We start from the raw sequence: 19,714 nt of genomic DNA, 5'->3' as shown, positions 1-19,714 counted from the left end.
TTTGCAAGGGTCAGTACAGCTTAATTCAGTAGCAGAAATAATCAAATAAGTAAAATCAATCATCTAGTCTATCTTTCCCTACTGCTGACACTGAGAACTAAAAAAGGAACCTTAGAGCGAGACGGACGGAGTTTGGCGCCTCGAACCCCAGACCTGGCTTTATGATGAAGAAGGTGTGGCAGCAGGAGGAAGATGTTGATCGGCGAAGGCCAGGATCTCCGCAGGTCTGATGAGCTTCTTCTCCGCATGGATGCTGAGGTCACACAGGACTTGGTGCTGGCAGGAAAAAAGGCACCAGTTCTTCTTCCTTGTCTTTGTCTTCATCTTTGTCTTTGGGGTCAGAACCCAGCCGATGAGAGAAGTGCGATTCGAAGCCACAGATTGTGGGCCAGACGGGTTGGTCTCCATGTGCAGGACAGTCTCCGGCTCCGTGGCCCCGGCTCTTCTTCAGCTGCAGAGTTCTTTGTCCATCTCGATCTTGGCTCGAAGCTGCCCGGAGGATCCAACGAACGGTTCCTCTTTTGCACCCACCTTATATAGGGTTCATCTGTCTGCTTAGACAGATGATCTCATATCCGTCACTGTCTTAAGAGACATCATGTCATGATGTCTGTGCCAATGTCTCAGGGCTGCTCAACCTCCTGTTTCCATATAAGGTGCTGATCATCTCTGCTCTCCTGTTAGTTCCCCTTTTTCCCTTCCTGTCACCTTTCACCTACCATCTACCTCCAACATATCAGTGATGTTTAATTGCAGTTTTACAACCTTTTACACCATTTCAAGTTCAATGTCAAAATCACATTTATATCACATTTATTTTCTTTAGCTTCTCTGATTTAGCATTCATTTATAATTTTATAACCATAACTTATTAGTTACTCTTATTATGATCTTAATGTGAGTTATTACAGATGTTTTCTGAAAAGAAACCAAGAATAATCTATTATTCTAATTATTTGATACCAAAGTTACATTTGCTTGTTTTTCTTATAAGTGTTCTCACAAATATAAGTGTAAGTATTATTACAAGTAAATCAATATTAATATAAGTATTTTACTTTGAATCTTATCAAATTACTCAAAATGTTTAGATTTAATTTTTTTAAACTTTCATGCTTTAAAATAGTCTCAGCTATTTTTATAAATCTGCAGGCTGGAAACTTCCTCTTTTTCCAGGAAACCTGCTTTTCCTGTTTAATGACTCTCTCTGACTGACTATGATTTCTTATGATTAGATAGAAAAAAGTAGAATTAAAGCAAAGTTTGCATGAGACAAAAACAACACACACAACTAGATTTATTTTATTGACACTTAAGTCTACTGTTGGGCCTTGATGTCACTTGAGTGATTCATTTTAAAGATAACTTTATTTATTATTACTGTTAAACTAACTTTATTGACACTTAAGTCTACTGCTGGGCCTTGATGTCACTTGAGTGATTCATTTTAAAGATAACTTTATTTATTATTACTGTTAAACTAAAATCTCCAGCATGGGGAAGTGGGATGAGCTCGGATTTTCTTGACACCCCCTCCACGAGGTCAGACCTTTCACATGCTGGGAGTCCATCACCCTCCTGCAGTTCGCCGTCCTCATCCCCTAGAAAGAGAAGAGGTTCGTCTGGGATGTGAAGATGCAGATTCTTCATCCTCAGTTTTCACAGAGGGCTCGGTGTAGTCATCAAAACTCCACTTCTCTTGACACCCCCTCTTTGGAGTTTTGATTTCCCCCATGAGGTGATGAATGTCGAAGAAAACTTGGATCGCTCTGATTCTTCTACAGGAACCTTCGCTGGATGAACTGTCGGTTCTTCAGGATGTGGAATGGTTCTTTAGGGAAGATGGGCTGAGACAGAAGGCCTCAAAAAAAAAACTTTTCTGGCTGTTCAGCAGAGCAAAGCAAAAAGCATAAGCATCATGACGCTTTATCCGTAATCATGATCCTTTTCCATTTTAATCCATCAGGTTGTGACAGGAGTTCTTCTTTAGCATAATCCAATTTCTTCACGGCCCTCCCAGTCCAAAGCCTTGAAGTTGTTCTTTGAACGGCAACCTTCCTGTAATAGTGGCCAGTCTAATGTAGGATGGCATGGTGCTTGATTCTCTGGCCATCTTCTCGTAATGTTCTGGTTCGCTGTAGCTAAGAACTGGCTTGAGCACTGCTTCCTCATGGACCCCTTTCTTCATCAGTAGTACTGTGTTGAAGTTCAGTACTTACTTTACAAAATCTTGGGCGTTGAATCTCAGCTTGATCCCCGTAGCTGCAGGCCGATCTTGAGCTTTAATCCAAACTCTCTGCCCTGTTTTCAGTGACACTTCAAGCTGCAACTTCCCTTTTCCTTCCTAAGCAAAAAGGAGAAGTGTCTTCGCCTCCCTGCTTTCTGTGACGTGAACGGAGTTCCTCTGCAGGGGAAGACCTGCTCTTCTAGCAGTTGTCACTGTGTCCATCAGCACCAAGAGGTACGTCTCACCTCTCTTTCCTGTTATCCCATTGGTTCTGCTACATCCATGCAGACTGAACCCCATGGGACTGTGCTCTTGATGAACAAACCTTCCATCCGCTGCCCTGGGTGCCCTGGGTAGCTGTGCAGAAAGCTGATGCAGTTCTGTTGAGTTCTCCTCATTTTCCAAACGATCTGGACGGCCGGCTTCCTCCGGTTTCTTCCCCAGATTTTCCTCCTCGAAGTGATCATCCATCACTCCGTCTCTCTGTCGGTTCGAGTTGTCTATCCCCCAAAGCCTCTCTTTAGCCTTCAAGCAGGGATGGGTCTAGACTATGTTGGCTACTAGCTTCACTGTCTGGATCCGGTCATTTATCCTCAGTAGAAGCTTTCCCTCACCTGTATGCTATACAGTTACTGCAAGGGTTGTGACTGACGGCCTTATCAGTCACCATTAACTCTATTCCTTAAGAGTTAACAAGCCAAGTGAGCTATTCAGATCCTCACATCTGTTTTTACTAACTTGGCCATAGGGCCCTCCTACTCCGTTGGACTGGGCCCCACGTTGGGCGCCACTTGTTGTTGCGCAACACCCCCCCCCCTCCTTTCTGTCTCTACTCTCTCACTCTCGTACTTCCTCTTCTGAGAGGGGAGATGTGCTACCAGCTCTCCGTCTAACGGGTCCGTTGAGTTTCCTAAATCTGCTGGGATTTACCCTGTCCAGAACTGAAGTAAACTCTGTTTAAGCTGGTTTCGAGAAACGATTCGCCTGGTTATCTGACGGCCTACATCCAGGTGTCCCACCCTTCTTCCCCCTGTGAATTAGCCAGACTGAGCAGCCTACAGCCAACTAGTTTCACAGAGCACACCTGTTAACGGTCGCTCGTTCTCTATTTTGCAACTTGCATTTGTTATTGAACCAGGTAGGTTTTAGTAACTCGGGCGAGTCCCAAGGATGAGGTTTTAAATATGGGCTACCAGCAACCTAAAAACATTTTCCACCTCTTCCTCTCCAGAATCAAACATCACAGCTATTTTACAACCATCAAAGAACTTTAAGGTGACTCATTAACTGAATGTCCACAACATCTTTTAGATTTTCTTTATGCTAAATATTTTATTAGTAAGGCATTTTTGCAAGGGTCAGTACAGCTTAATTCAGTAGCAGAAATAATCAAATAAGTAAAATCAATCATCTAGTCTATCTTTCCCTACTGCTGACACTGAGAACTAAAAAAGGAACCTTAGAGCGAGACGGACGGAGTTTGGTGTTTCGAACCCCAGACCTGGCTTGATGATGAAGAAGGTGTGGCAGCAGGAGGAAGATGTTGATCGATGAAGGCCAGGATCTCCGCAGGTCTGATGAGCCTCCTCTCCGCATGGATGCTTAGGTCACACAGGACTTGGTGCTGGCAGGAAAAAAGGCACCAGTTCTTCTTCCTTGTCTTTGTCTTCATCTTTGTCTTTGGGGTCAGAACCCAGCCGATGAGAGAAGTGCGATTCGAAGCCACAGATTGTGGGCCAGACGGGTTGGTCTCCATGTGCAGGACAGTCTCCGGCTCCGTGGCTCCGACTCTTCTTCAGCTGCAGAGTTCTTTGTCCATCTCGATCTTGGCTCGAAGCTGCCCGGAGGATCCAACGAATGGTTCCTCTTTTGCACCCACCTTATATAGGGTTCATCTGTCTGCTTAGACAGATGATCTCATATCCGTCACTGTCTTAAGAGACATCATGTCATGATGTCTGTGCCAATGTCTCAGGGCTGCTCAACCTCCTGTTTCCATATAAGGTGCTGATCATCTCTGCTCTCCTGTTAGTTCCCCTTTTTCCCTTCCTGTCACCTTTCACCTACCATCTACCTCCAACATATCAGTGATGTTTAATTGCAGTTTTACAACCTTTTACACCATTTCAAGTTCAATGTCAAAATCACATTTATATCACATTTATTTTCTTTAGCTTCTCTGATTTAGCATTCATTTATAATTTTATAACCATAACTTATTAGTTACTCTTATTATGATCTTAATGTGAGTTATTACAGATGTTTTTCTGAAAAGAAACCAAGAATAATCTATTATTCTAATTATTTGATACCAAAGTTACATTTGCTTGTTTTTCTTATAAGTGTTCTCACAAATATAAGTGTAAGTATTATTACAAGTAAATCAATATTAATATAAGTATTTTACTTTGAATCTTATCAAATTACTCAAAATGTTTAGATTTAATTTTTTTAAACTTTCATGCTTTAAAATAGTCTCAGCTATTTTTATAAATCTGCAGGCTGGAAACTTCCTCTTTTTCCAGGAAACCTGCTTTTCCTGTTTAATGACTCTCTCTGACTGACTATGATTTCTTATGATTAGATAGAAAAAAGTAGAATTAAAGCAAAGTTTGCATGAGACAAAAACAACACACACAACTAGATTTATTTTATTGACACTTAAGTCTACTGTTGGGCCTTGATGTCACTTAAGTGATTCATTTTAAAGATAACTTTATTTATTATTACTGTTAAACTAAAATCTCCAGCATGGGGAAGTGGGATGAGCTCGGATTTTCTTGACAATATCGACTATTTTCATTTGTACATTTGTGTCAGTTCTTGCAATTTATTTATAAAAGTCTTAAATTTGAGTTGGTTAAACCTGCAGAAACCCTGAATTGAGAACATTTTAGGTTGTTTACATGGATGAAACCATCATTTCACTTGGAGCAAAATTTCCTTTAGCTTCCTGCAAACATTAACATCAAACATGAAATTCATAAAAAATTTATTTTTTAAGGCGGTTAACATGAACGGTGCAGCGCTACAGTCATTTTTTAAAAACTTTTATTTCTATTTTAGGGTCTTAAACTTCGATCAGCTTCTGAACAGCCTGTTTCAGTTTAATGGTTGTTTGCAATAAAATGCTTGCTCAGATTTTTTTTTTTCTTTTTGCATTTTGAAGCTCTACTTAGAAACTTAAGATCCAACAGTGCAAAATGTAAATTCTTGCCATTTTTCAATTGGTCTTAAAATTTGATCAGGAGTGTATTTCTACTGTAGCATTAATCGTAAAATTGGGGACTTTATCCCCAGGGAAGCGATCTGGCAGTCGGCCTGCATACAGAAAAGGTTGCAGGCTACCTGAGGGCATGCAGACATATAACTCCAACAATCAAAGGAAAAAAATCACATTTCAACAGGACCAGAAAATTCTCTATAATATCATAAAAATAGCCCCTGAGAAAGTAATTCCTCGTCTTCAGTTGTAAATAATATCCTAACAAGGTTCATATTGTACTTTATGATTTTTTTTTATCTCCTATGGTGTCAGTATAGTATTCATACAAACCTCCCAGGGAGAATTATGCCTCTGTAGTAATCAATAGAGAGTTTACTATGACATGAAAGTGCAGCTCTGGTGTCTTTCTGAGGTTTTCTCTGACAGACGAGTTCTCTGCAGGACGATGTCGGAGTGCAGAAATACCCCAAAACATGCTATTTATCACAAACATGAAGTTAAAACAAACATCCTGGTTTTATTTTTAGATGGGGTTGTGTGGAGTAGAAATAGTCAGTAGCTGTGTTTCTGTTTCAAATGTGTACAAAAACTTTTTTGATATTCTGCGAATGTCAAAAAAAAAAAAGGATTTTGCAATTAAGCTATTCCATCAAATAAGAAATGTAATTAAATTCACATGTGAATAAGTTTGTTCACATAAGTCATTAAAAAAGAACAAGCCATTATCCTACTACTTTTCCACCAGTAGTAACACCCAGTGGTAACTAGGTGAAAATCCACCTCATCCTACTGCAAAACATTTTTAGTGAAAAACGAGAGTTTTTGAGTAAACTTGATGTGTTTTCATTAAGCAAATTTATTTTTGTAATTTCAATTTGCCCAATTTGAAGGTCAGCGAAAACGCAGAGGTTTTAGAGCGACAAACGTAAGCAGCGTTTTTGGGAAATTGTAGTCGGCCATTTTACAGAAGAACAACGAATTCAACGCGTTTGAATGACAAACTCAACTTTTGATGAAATATGCGACACTGTGAAACCTGGTGCTAAATTATAATAAATGTAGCATGACTGTTCAGACTGCAGATGATTAAAAAATAAAACAGATGTAATTCAGCATATGGAAGTGACACAAATTATAATTTTGGGCAGGAGAAAAGATCTGAATTGATCCGTTCAGGTTGTTGCTGAAAAATCTGATTTGTGTCGCGTTCAAACACAGCTTGAGATGTCTTCGAGTTTCTGCAAGTAAGCAGATGACTGCTCAAATCTTCTCCACACAACCCAAAAAGCCGACTCTCTCTGATGCAGACCGACACAAAGCAAGTTGAGCTTTCTCCTTGTTTTAGGAAAATAATACCAGAGTCAGCAAATTTACATCTAATAGATGATATTGACCTTTGAAGAAAGTAAAAAGGAAGTGAGAATTTTAATCGAGAGAGAGGAGAGCGGACTGCAGAGGAAAACACAAGATATCAATAAAAGCAGACAAAGCATCTTAATCAGAGAGACAAAGCAGCGATCAATCATGGGGGAGTTGATGCAGCTGAGGCCCTGACCTGAGCTGCACTGCAGAAGGAGCAGCTCTGCTCCTCCTTCGCTTTTATCCCTCTTCCTCTCATCCCTTCCTGCACTGGATCACCCTCTTTCCATTTTGATTACTGTCTGCGGCTCCATCTCTCTGCCCTTCCCTCCCTCTCCTTTCTTCCTATATTTCTGTCTTCTACCCACCATCTGTCATGCGTTGTCTTCCTCCACCTCCTCCCCCACTCATTTTCACTCCCTCAATCCAATTCGAGGAGCTTTATTGGCATCATAAGATGAATTTTACCGTCTCTTTCTGAAACATTTGTCTTCCCATTACTAATGCTCCACTTTTAATGCTTCTTGCAGGACTTGTGTGCTGCTTTCTGCACAGGCTGTACCGGTCCTGGTCACTCTGATGCCGACTAACATCGATACTGAGGTCAAGCACATGTATCTTTTATCAGCTGGCTCATAAAACAGGCAGTGTGAATCAAAATGTGAGTCTTCCCACCGCGGAGGGAACCAGAGGAGAAACAGGGCGGCTTGTAAAAAGTTGCCTTACAGTTTGGAGTTGGACTTGGTGGGACATTAATGCTCGCAGTGACACCATGTGGAGAAAACCAGGCAGCAGACCCAAGCTGCCGTGTGAGAGGAATATCTAAAAGATTGAAAAACAGCAGGAGTAAATTTCATCCAAAATAAATAAAATAAAAAAACAAAAAGTTGCAAGAAAATACTCAGAAATTTTAAGATTAAGCTGAATTTTCTATAAAAAAAAAAAAAAAAAAAAAAAAAAAAAGAACTTTCAGATTTGTAAAGTCAATTCTTTTGGCAAAAATGTACTCTTCCTCTTTTTTTTCACCCAAAGCCTTGACACAGGTGGAAAATGAGCTTTAAATCTTTATTTACAATTCTTTTCAAAGGTATTCATTCCCTTTGAACATCAACTTAATGACCACAAACATTTTGATTAATTGGTTGATTGATTTATGTAGCATTCAACAACAACCAACTGAGGTGATCAAAACACTCTCCAGTAAAAATCACAAGAAAAAGAAAAATCAGCAGTAGAAATAGGAAACAATGTCATGGTATTAAAAGCCTGAAGAAATTAATCTTAAGCTTCGTGTTCCAGGTAGACTCGGTTCAACTGGGAACCAAAATTGCAAAATTTGTTACATTTTCTCCACACAACCCAAAAAGCAGACTCTCTCTGATGCAGACCGACACAAAGGAAGTTGAGCTTTCTCCTTGTTGAACAGCTGCTGCGGTTCTGTAATAATCTGGCGCCATCTGGTGGTAAAGTCTAAAATAAGTTCACAAATAGAAACAATTTTTGCAGAAAATGCAAAAAACATGCTCATGAGCATTTTCAGTAAACTCTGAATTAATCTCTTGCTTTAATAAGAGTAAAAAATAAATTAGAGGACAAGTACAGATATGACAGAAATAACAAAACAACATCAGGTAAATCATCTTTTAAACTGATCCAAGTACTGCAAGGAGTAATTTCTTTCCAGTGCATCTTGTTGACCAAGAACATTTTAATGAATCAAAAGTAAATCCCTCCTATTGTGCAAATGTTTTCCTTTTAAGATAATAAACTTCACAGAGAGGTCACCAAATGTTTCAATTCCAACATTTTACAAAATGTATGTAAAGAACACAGGTAGATCCGAAATATCTCTTACATCAAGAAAAATGTGTATGTCATCAGTAACTCATATTATGGTCCGCCATGTTTGAGAGAGCTAGCACATTTTAAATTTAAAATAATTATGGCAGGGCTAGAATTAATTCTAAAGCAGAATCTATCAACTGTGGATCCATCAGAACGTTGATTAGATGTGACGAGTTGTTGGACCCAAGTTCATTTTACATAAACAACATTGCAACATTTTCAACTTTCAGTAACCATTGAATTTAAAGTTTTATAAACTACTGACACTATTGTAAATTTAACAGGTAAAATGCCAGGCTGTTATTATTTGTCACATTTCTATTGTGCAGAAGGATGACAGCTGAGCTTCTAATCATCTGATGGAGAATCTTTCTGTGCTTCTCCTCTGTGAGTTATTTTCACATAAATGCCATCTTTGGGTCCCAGAGTGCTGAAGGATTTCAGGTCAAGAGGAACCTGAAACACAAACGTGGAAGCAAGAAAATTATTAACTGGCAATTTTTAAAATCAATTTAGAATGTTTATTTAAATTTCATTCAATCACAAAGTAGTTTTTAGAATAATCTGACACCATTCTCACTGTCAGGTCAGACAAATGAATCTCGTTTAGAGCTACAAATTTCACACAACTTTTTGAAAAAAAGACAACATATAATTTTAGACAAATGTAGTCATTAAAAAAAAAAGACAACAATTTTATTTCTATTTTTTGGATTTAAAATAAAGAAACATAAAAAAAACTAGGATTTTTTTTCTGTAGGACAGAATATGGCGTATGAAATGGCTAAGCAATAAATCAATTAATTTCATGATAAATTAAAAGCTCAATAATTTCCATTTGCATGATTTGGGTTTTTTTCTCTCTTCCAACCAAAACTGACCTTCATTTGTTTCTACTTGCCCTTTTTTGAGGGACAGTTTTGTTTGCAGACTTCATAATTCATTTTATTTATTGTTTCTGTTTTATTTATTTTGTGTATTTAAAATGTCTTCCAGTTGCAGTGTTAAATGTTCATTAGAATTTAAAGTTTATTGATTAGCATTCTGTTACTTGAAAATGGTCTCAAAACAACAATATTATTGTTTATTGCAATAACTTGTGGGATAATTTTAGCAAAAATAATTAGCAAAAAATAGCAAAAATAATTTTTTGCTATCAAAATGAGCCATCATGACAGGCCGACTAATAAGAGAAACAGATCTGAACGCAGGTTACTAGCACTTTTAGTGTCTTTTGTTGTGGAAATTCAATGCAAATATCATAAAATATACTGGAAATCTTTTGAAAAAACATGTTTTTCATTTTCAGCCTAACGTTTTCCCACCCACCTTGGTCGCGGAGCAGGCCTCGATGTTGAACCTGTGGAACAAATGGACCAAAGCCATCCGGATCTCCAGCTGGGCCAGCCTCATCCCCACACAGTTCCGCGGCCCGGCGCCGAACGGCAGGTAGACGAAGGGGTGACGACTCGCCTTCGCTTCCGGTGTAAACCTGGAGACGGTGAAGACTAATTACACTAATTGTACTAATTACAGTACATTTTTGAAAAGCAGAGGTGGAGCCTCCTGCACAACCAACAAGAATTCAGCAACTGGCTTCTGGATGAAAAGTCAACAACAAAATACTGGTTTCTTCCAGCAGCCATTGTGCAACACATACATAGATAAAACCAGCTGACCAAACCAGCTGGAGCACTGCTTGTGTTGCTAGGTAACGGGCGAAACTCTGCTTGGTTTGCTAGGTAACGGGCCGTGCCTGCGGATTTGTAATGTAACATTCTGAAGATTTTTTTTTTTTACCCCTCCAGGGGGTCTTTTGTGGGCTCTAGTGTCCCTTATATGACAGTAGGCTGACAGGAAACGGGGAAGGAGAGGGGAGAAGACATGCGGCAAATGTCGTTGGGTCCGGGAGTCGAACCCGCGACGGCCGCGTCGAGGACTCAAGGCCTCCAAATATGGGTCGCGCTAACCGCTACGCCATCACGGCACGCCCCCATTCTGAAGATTTTTAAATGGCTTTTTTTGCAGATACTAATAAATATGGTTTTTAAGCGCTTGGGCTGTTTTTATAAGCAGCCGAGACCCAAATGGAATTTTAAAAATGTGGAACGTGAATTTGAACTAATCCTGATGATGACAGGTTTCACTTGACAAGACTCAGAACAGAGTGTTGAGAGTTGAGATAATAAATCAAATTTAAAAAAATAAAAAACCTAGTCAAATTTTATTTGTGTCACACATTTCAGCAACATGGCAGATCAAAGTGCTTTACATCATAAAAAAACAAAAATCAACAACTGATACATTACAATTTTCCAAGTGCCGTCATTTACACATCAAAATGTTGGTTAGTCTTGCTAATGAATATCAGTAATTCTGAAGTACCTTTCGGGGATGAACCGGTCCGGCTCGGTCCAGTGATCCGGGTCGTAGTGCAGGAATCCTGCTGGGATCTCCAGAGTCGCTCCTTTGGGGAGAATCTGGCCGTTCACCACACAGTCATGGTCAATTTCTCGAGCAAACCTTGATGAGAAAAAAAAATCTTTTAGATTTTATGAATCTGAATCATTTTGCCTTTTTTCCTACAACTTTATGTTTTTAAATAAACAACATAAAGCCTGTAAATATCCTGGAACATCAGCAACAGTTCACCTGAAGCCAGGCGGGTAGAGCCGCAGAGCTTCACACACGACCATGTCCAGGTACTTCAGTTCCTGGACGTTTGAGTAATCCGGTGAATCCTAGAAAACAGATTCATTTAAACCAGAGCAGAAGGAAGAAGACCTGATTGGACCAGAACCAGGGCTGGTTCTGGGCTGGTTCCATATTATCACACAAAAATGAAGGTTTTTGTGTTGATATTTTGTCACTACGGGCAGAGCTGCCATTGTGTTTTACAGCTTCCATTTGTTTGGACCTTTGATGTTAATGAAGAGATGCTTGTAATGCAGTTTTGTCTTATTTCAAGCTTACTAAGATATTTACACAAAACATTTGTTTTTGCAGTGTATAAGCTTTTTTCTCTTTAAGATTATTTTTTCTTAAGTTTAAGACATTTTCCTGGTAAAATTGTGCGTTTATTCTGCTAATATTATGGCTACTTTCTTGTAATTAAACAAAAATGATTGTAGTCTGGTCCTAATACCCGGTTGTCCAAGTCATTGAAATAACAGCCACTTTTTGAAAATATTTCCAGTTATTTGTAATTTCTTTTTTAGAAAAGAAATCAAGAAAACACTGTATTTTATTTAGGCATGTCGCCCAGCCCAAACCGGACCAGGACAGGCTTACATGTCTGGTGAAGAATTCATCGACCTCGTCCTGAACTCTGCGCTGGCAGTCGGGGTTGATGGCCAGCAGGTAGCAGGTGAAGCCCAGCGTGTTGCTGCTGGTCTCGTATCCCGCCAGGAGGAAGACGAAGGCCTGGCCAACCACCTCGTCCTCCGTCATCATCTTCCTCAGCGGACGCCTGGCCGACGACTCCTCCTGGTGAGCCGATCCGTTTTCCTGATCCGAGCAGGATGCCAGCTCCTCCGAGGGGTTCCCTGTGTCGAAGTGCTCCAAAGGGAGGCTCTCTTTGCTGGTTCGAGCGTCCAGCATCAGCTGGAGGAAATCCCGACGCCGCTGCAGGAAAACAGGCCTCATAATCCTCAGAATATCAGGAAAAGCAGGAGAACAGGAAACTGTTAAAACGTTAATCACACCACCAGAACTTCTCACATTCAGATTCTCAAACCCCAAATATCACTGGGATTTTATGAAAAATTATGGAAGAAAAACAATTTATCGTTTTTTAGATTTTCTACGGGAGAGAAATAGAGCCGATGACAAAAAAAAAAATTCTTGGAATTCTGACTTTATTTCTCTGGTTTCTATATTTTTTGGTCTCAGAATTCAAACTTCTTTGTGACTCCAGGCGTCTAATGTAGCTGCACTAAGTGTCCAAATGGCTCTCCGGATGCTAACTGCTGCAGACCGCTGGTCTAGCTGGACGTTCACGTCTTGGTGGATCTGCAGTTGGTCCATCCTTTCTCTATGGTCAGATGATGAATGAGTCAGAGATCTTGAAATTGTTCCAAGCTTTGGATGTTGTAGAACCTAACTCTGCTGGATTTAGGGGTAACAAAGGTATATTTTAGGGATATTTTTGCTTTTTAAAAGTAAAAAAATATCTCCTTCTAATTCCCAACAAAAACCTGCACTAATTTATTTCGTCTTCCACAAAAAAAAATCCTAAATGTGGCTGATGAGACATGAAAACTCCATGAAAATGCCCCAAGCCTCCGTTTGTTGCCCAGATTGAAACGCCCACCTGACTGGGAGGCTGCTCTTCTCTCTGCTGTATGATCTTCTGAATGATGCTGATGAAGAAGCCGTTCATCTGGTCTCGCCTTTTGTTTGGGATGAATCTCGCAATGGGAGCCATGATTTTGGGAAAAGCAACTGTGGCAAAAAAGGGCAAGATATCTGTCATAAAAATGATGCTACTACAAATAAATTCAAAGGTGATAAAGTTATAAAACATACTGAAAAACAACATGAGAGGCCTGAAGAAAGAGAAGGAGAAGAACAGCTGAGCGTGGCGGACAAACGGATCGTCTGGGTTGTTCTGAGAGTCGATCTGAGTGCCAAACGCCACGCTGGCGATGACATCCATGGTAAAACAGCCAAAACAACTAGCAGCAGGAAAGAAGAACAAATTAATTTAAAAAAAGATCAAATTATTATTAATGTTCAGTCTTGTTTGCTCTGATTACTTGTGGATGTCAAAGGAATTCCCTGAGTCAGCATGAACCTTCAGGTTCTTCATCAGAGCATTAGCAGCCGTGTTGATGAGCGGAACCATCTGCAGCAGAAAAAATAAATACATTTACCCAGAACCAGATCAGACCAGAACCTGGACCGGAACCAGAAACCACATCCTGGAAAGAGGCTTTTCTGGACCAAACTGTCAGTAACTGAAGGTATTGAATACAAATACAAGCCACACTTTTCAGATATGCAATTCTACAAAAAAGGTAAATAAATTGCAATCCACACTAGAAATATCCATTGTTCATGTAGGTTTATTACTTGGCATCGCATTATAAGTGCATTAAAGTTGGTGGCTGCAGAATGAAAGCATTTCGTCATTATTTTCTCACTTCTTTCATCTTGGCAGCACTGAAGGACGGGGTCAAAATACTCCGGACCCTTTTCCACCGTTCGTTCCTCAGCATGAGCAGGGAGTCCGTTGTGGGCTTGGTGGCAAATGAAAATTTCTGAACAGAAAAATAAAATAAAAAAAACACAGGAGTTATAATAAGTTTATTGAGTCATTTCACTTATTTTGAAGTCACACCGCCTGCAGTGACTGAAGTTCTCACCATTCTGTTAGGGAAGCTGGTGAAATCCCTGACCATCACTGATCTGAGCATGTCGGGGTCGGCCACCACCACCACGGGTCGGCGGCCCAAATAATACCTGGGACACAACAACAACATCTCCTCACTGAGGCTCCAGATCAACCAACCCACATGAAAAACTTTAGGTTGCGTTTTTATTCCATGCTCTACAATGGCGTACTAGTATTATTTCAAACTAAGAAACTTTGAGATTTTCTAGAAAAACATGGAAATTTGTTGGAAAAGTCTATATATATATATATATATATATATATATATATATATATTTCTATATATATATACATAGATATATATATGTATGTATACACATACATACATACATACATACATACATACATACATACATACATACATACATACATACATACACACATACACACATACACAGACACTAAGTTCAGAAATTTTGAATTAACGTTTCTTTTAAAAAGACAAAATTTTTTGACCTTTGGGAATTTTCTGAGTTGCAAAGTGCAAAAATTTCAAGCTTGGAAACGAAGAAATTTTCATGTTTTTTTTCTAGAAAATTTCTGAGACTAATCTCAAAATTTTTCAAGCATATTTCTGAATGTTTTTTATGCAGAAATTTACTCATTTTTTATCTACTACAGCCCTAATACACCACTGTAATACAGTAATGTGAATTACAATAAATAAATAGAAAAATAAATTACTTACCCACACACTCTGCCATGTGCTTTTATAAGTTCAGTGAGAGGTCTGAAAAAACCCTGGAAGAACATCAGAAATATAAAGACATGAGATGCCAGCCAGAATAAACTTTTAAAATAAAATCTAGTTGTTTAGATGGAAATACGGATTTTCTTTATTTTTACAGATTTTATTTCAAGTAGCTGGATAGGCAACTTATTGTACAATGTGTAGGTTTGCAATAAACCCAAAGCAGAAATACATTTTTCCTTTATTTATCATGTGTTTTGTTGTTATCCCTCAATATTATCACCCATCGTTCTTAATATTGTACACCCTTAAAGATATTTATATTTTTTATAGCAGGTTATCTTACCTCACGGAAATGGAATATGTTGCCAAAAAAAGGCACTGGCTTGGGATGTTTGATTCCACACCGAGCGAGAACTGAGAACGGGTAGACTGAATACCTGCACAAGATGAGAGGAAGATATTTTTAATCAAAGCAGAAACTGAAGTACAATAAAAACTTCCAGTATAACATCCTATTTCTATTCAATTACAATTATTTATACTCGCATTCACATGAAAGGGAGAATAAACAAACACTACATGCCATTATTTATTGAACTAATATCAAATCAAAATGAAGTTCACACAAAACGTGAAAGACAGAAAGAAAAGGTCTGAGAATTTAAGAAAGGGTGCACGTCCTTTTTACTGTGACGTTATACTGGAACTTCCTTACCAGTAAAGGAGACACAGGAAAATGAGGAACAGTCCGACTGTCACTGATATTCTGCTGGCCTCCATGTTGATGACATTCAGGAGGTCACCAGCAGCCTCCATGGTGGAAAAACTTTGTTCTCTACCTGCAACCTGTAACAAGAAGAAGTTTAATAAGTTATTATGTTTAATCTAAAGATAATCTGATGAGAACAATTTACAAAGTATTTTCATGGATACATTTCTGATTAAATTCAAACATCCAAACAATTAAATCTCAATAAATTGAGTCTGTTATACTGTAAAGATAAATTTCTCTATAAAAAATGTTCCATGTATTTCTATTAATTACAATGATTATGTCTTACAGCTATCATAAAACCAAAGTTTAGTCTCTCATAATTAGATTACTACATCAAACCAATAAAAAGTATAAGCAGAAATGTTCTGCTATGGTCGACACAATCATGAAGTTGTTGAAGTTCTCTAATAAAGGAGCTAACTTCTTAGATAGAGCTTTATCAATCCATAATGGAAGGTTTAGTGGAAGGAAAAAGGTGCAGAAGCAAGAGTGATAGCTGCAGCCTTGATAACCTCTATTCAAAAAATAAAACACATGCAGAATAAAACACAAGCAGATGTGTTCAGGACATGAGCTCAACTGTTGCGTTCCTTCTGTTCAGCCACTCCTCAACCAAATATTCCAGTTTTCTTAGAAAATTAATTATTTGTACACCAGAATCATTAAAACACTTGAAATACATCATTCTTTGTGTTCAGATTTTTTTTGTTTTGATGGTTTACATAAAGGCTACTGGTCATGTAGGACCTATTGTGAAACAGAAGAGCCTGGTGCTGCTGGAACTACAGCATCAGGACATTTTGACCTAAAACCTTTGAAAGAGAAAAACTCTTTACACAAGGCAGTGACGGTGACGTACAATGCCATTTATTGCCCTGTGTGACTGTGTCAGCAGCTTTTTTACAATGTTGTTGTGGTTGAAGTGGCCTTTATTCGTTAATAGTTCAACGGGAAGCAGGCCAGTAGACGGACCGCGGCCGGGAATCGAACCCGGGACAGTTGCGTTGAGGATCGTAGCCTCTGAATTTGACGCACTTACTCTAAAACTGAGCTACCTAGTTCTCTTCACACCTGAAAGTTAAAGTAAGATGGAAATATAAAGACGTAGCACACCTTTAAATATGACATGAAAACTAGAAACTTTCGTATTTGAACATTGTGCAATGGAAACACGTATTATGACAATAAACAGTGACACTAAAACAATTTATCGATTAAGCAGAGTCATTGAAGCCAATGAGCTTTAATGTCGTCTATAAGTTGTCTTTATAAATAACGGGAGCAAGTTCTCCTTACTTTAAAATCTTTATGACATTTTAATGTGTTAAAAGTGAATATTTAAATTTCCAGACACTCACCGATTTCTGTCCTCTGCTCTCAGTGTAAACATTAAGAAACTGCAGCGCTCTTCTTTTTAACCATAACCTCGTTACACAACAGTGAGCTCTGATGTTCACCGCCACCTTCTGTACCGGAGTGGTATGACATGGAGTTCCAAGCTAAAAGCTATAAACAGGCTCCTTCATTGTTTCTTTTGCAACAATTTATTATTACATTATTTTAAAACATAAAATAAAAACCGAATAGAGTAAATACATTAACTACAAGGTGTTATACGCGTCTCTAATGTTGTTTCATAATTGTTATGAGGCAGTTTGTTTGTTTTTTGTTTAAGTTTTTATCTTCTAGCTTGCATTGATTTGCCCGTGGCTCTTTAACCCTCAACTGTGACTTTTCATAGCTTTGGTCAATGTGCCTAAGAACTGACCAGTGTTGTAAATTAAAAGTTAATTTTAAAATGCCAGCTTTAGCAGTTTTATCTTGGTGTTTTCACCTAAGGATGAAACATAAAATAAATATTCTTATTATGAAGCCTTTTATGAAGCTATTTATCAGTAGGTTGCAAACTATGTGGTTTTTGACGTCATTTTCGACAACAATTGAATAGAATCTAAAACTTTAGTTCTTCAATTTAAAAATCTAAACTTTCCATAGTAAGTAAAAAGCTTTTGTTTCAAAGAGTTGTTCTGCATTTATTTTATTACAAAAATACCATTGTAACGGTTCACTGTTTTATGACTTTATAATTCTGCATCTTGGTGACATAATGATTGTTTATCTTCAGAATAATAAACAGATTGTTTCACCACATCAGTTACATCTTTGATCTATTGTTACTTTTATAATTTGTATTATACCAACAGTCAGAAGTGGAGTTCAAATAGATTTTCTGTATTAATTAGCTGCTCCAACATGGGAGCAATAAAACAGTGAAAAAAACCACGCGTGACCTCCACTATGCAAATAACAGGAGTGTTATCTGCCAAATGCAGTTCTTCAGCTTGTGTGCAGAGGACGCTCTCACTCCATTTTGTTTCATGACTCGGTCTCTACAAAAACAGAAATTAAAGAAAACAGCAGAACTTCATGTAAAAATAGAAATTTTTCTAAGTGTATGGACCCCAGATATTTCCCACTTTGGATGGGATAAAGATGCTATGGGTTATAAAAAGCTGTGTTAGTCCCCTTAGTATGTCTCTCTCTTTTAATGGATATGTGTAAGAAATATCAATTGCTGAAATTGATTTAAATGTTTGCTGAGCCCTTTTTTCTCTCTCTTTCGCTCTTTTCTGTTGTACTATGTAAGTACATGTATAAATATACAAATGCATATATGTTGGATTCATAATATTCTGAAATAAAGAATGTAAAAAACCCCCCAGAAATCAATGTTGTTAGTTTCAATCCACTTTAGAGTAGAGATCTTTAAAAATATTCCAATCTACAACTATTTTATTTTTTGAAAGAAATTAATATACATCAAGAATTTTACCAAACGGCATTGTTTTGATAGATTCCACATTCCTGTTATTGTCTGCAGGTGGATTGATTTCTGTCTGCATGAAAAACATGAAGCAGTTCAATTTAAGCTTGAAAAACAAAAACAAAGCAACTTTTATATTTGCAATATTTAAAACAAATAACAATGTGAATATATATGGGCTGCTCTCACAGCAGACACAGAATGGACAAAAAAAGAAAATAAATCATGAGAATGTATTGAATGGATGTGTGGCTACTTACAGGTATGAGTAATATCGGTGCTTCTGATTCTGCAAGCAAAGCATTCACAGCCATCCATCAGGTGACTTTCAAAAGGCCAAAATACATTTGGTTTGTGCGGCGAATCAGTGGCAGGATCACAAAGAACAAAGAAGAAAACTCAGGAATAACTTCCAGCAATAATTTTAAGATGAGATAAATCGTTTAAATTTGAAAGGATTTTTACTCCCAATGACAGATTTGCTGCCCTTCGTTAATCCGCCATTATCATTTTGAAAAGAAAGGAAAATTTTCAGCAGATTTTATGTGCAAAGCTGACACTTCCTGTTAACTCTTACTGCTGGCTTTGTTTTCGAAAGCTCACCGTTGTGCTGGATATCAACGTCTCCAATTTTGGATATTTATGGGGGAAATGTTTAGTGAAAGAGGCTTTTAAATTCCTCCATAATGTTCTGGTTTTCTGAGTCTCCAAACTCCAGACCTACAGGATTTATAATCATGTAAATCTTCACTTTAATAACAGAAAAACACGTTGATTCTAGCTTGTACACTTTGGGTAAACATTGAATGTAACATCATCTCTTTTTGACATTCTCAGCTGCATTGTGACTTTCTGATTTTTATTTATAGTTTTATTGATCTGAGACACGGAGATAAAGGGAAAATGTAAAAATGAACATAAAAGTAATTCTGTTCAGAGTAAAACAGAAAAATAGAACAAAAAAGTATCTTACTCCAGTGGCATTGTTATGATTCGAGGGATTAATTTACTGCTTAGTGCATGTATGTTTAGAAAAGTCTACTCATTAAGCACTGCCTCTTGTGCACATACATGATGCGCAGTGCAGTTCGTCTTGCAGGAAGAGTGGCAGAGCCTCAGGGCAAATAAGGACATTTAAATTCACATGATTCAGCATCCTAATTATGCTCATGCAGTGACAGTTACTTATCCAAATCCTTTGAGGTGTTAAACAAAACTGAGCCAGATGTGCTCATATGTGTGCTCATTAAACATGTTCTTAATCAGTCAAAATCTTTCTGCTTAAAGCTGGCAGTTCATGTGCAAACATGCAGGACTTGGTACTTTGTTTCTTATAATGATAAATGAATCCACACGACGGTTGCATAAC

General features: G+C 38.1%; 1 protein-coding gene across 1 annotated transcript; it reads right to left on the bottom strand.

Moving 5' to 3' along the window:
- Positions 1-8,235: 8,235 nt before the first annotated feature.
- tbxas1 (thromboxane A synthase 1 (platelet)) lies at positions 8,236-16,963 on the bottom strand. The gene is made up of 14 exons (XM_028045560.1): positions 16,880-16,963; positions 15,462-15,592; positions 15,090-15,183; positions 14,741-14,793; positions 14,024-14,120; positions 13,802-13,918; positions 13,415-13,503; positions 13,185-13,333; positions 12,970-13,100; positions 11,949-12,281; positions 11,310-11,398; positions 11,043-11,180; positions 9,987-10,149; positions 8,236-9,113 (listed from the first exon to the last, which is right to left on the bottom strand). The coding sequence occupies exons 2-14, from the start codon at positions 15,560-15,562 to the stop codon at positions 9,006-9,008; spliced, it is 1,662 nt and encodes a 553-aa protein (XP_027901361.1). The 5' UTR covers positions 15,563-15,592; positions 16,880-16,963; the 3' UTR covers positions 8,236-9,005.
- Between the last annotated feature and the right edge of the window lie 2,751 nt (positions 16,964-19,714).

The sequence above is a fragment of the Xiphophorus couchianus genome, chromosome 2 (genome assembly GCF_001444195.1).
Source record: "Xiphophorus couchianus chromosome 2, X_couchianus-1.0, whole genome shotgun sequence".
Classification (NCBI taxonomy): Eukaryota; Metazoa; Chordata; class Actinopteri; order Cyprinodontiformes; family Poeciliidae; genus Xiphophorus; species Xiphophorus couchianus.
The sequence above is the reverse complement of the archived record's forward strand: the minus strand, read 5'-3'. Positions and strand labels throughout refer to the sequence as shown.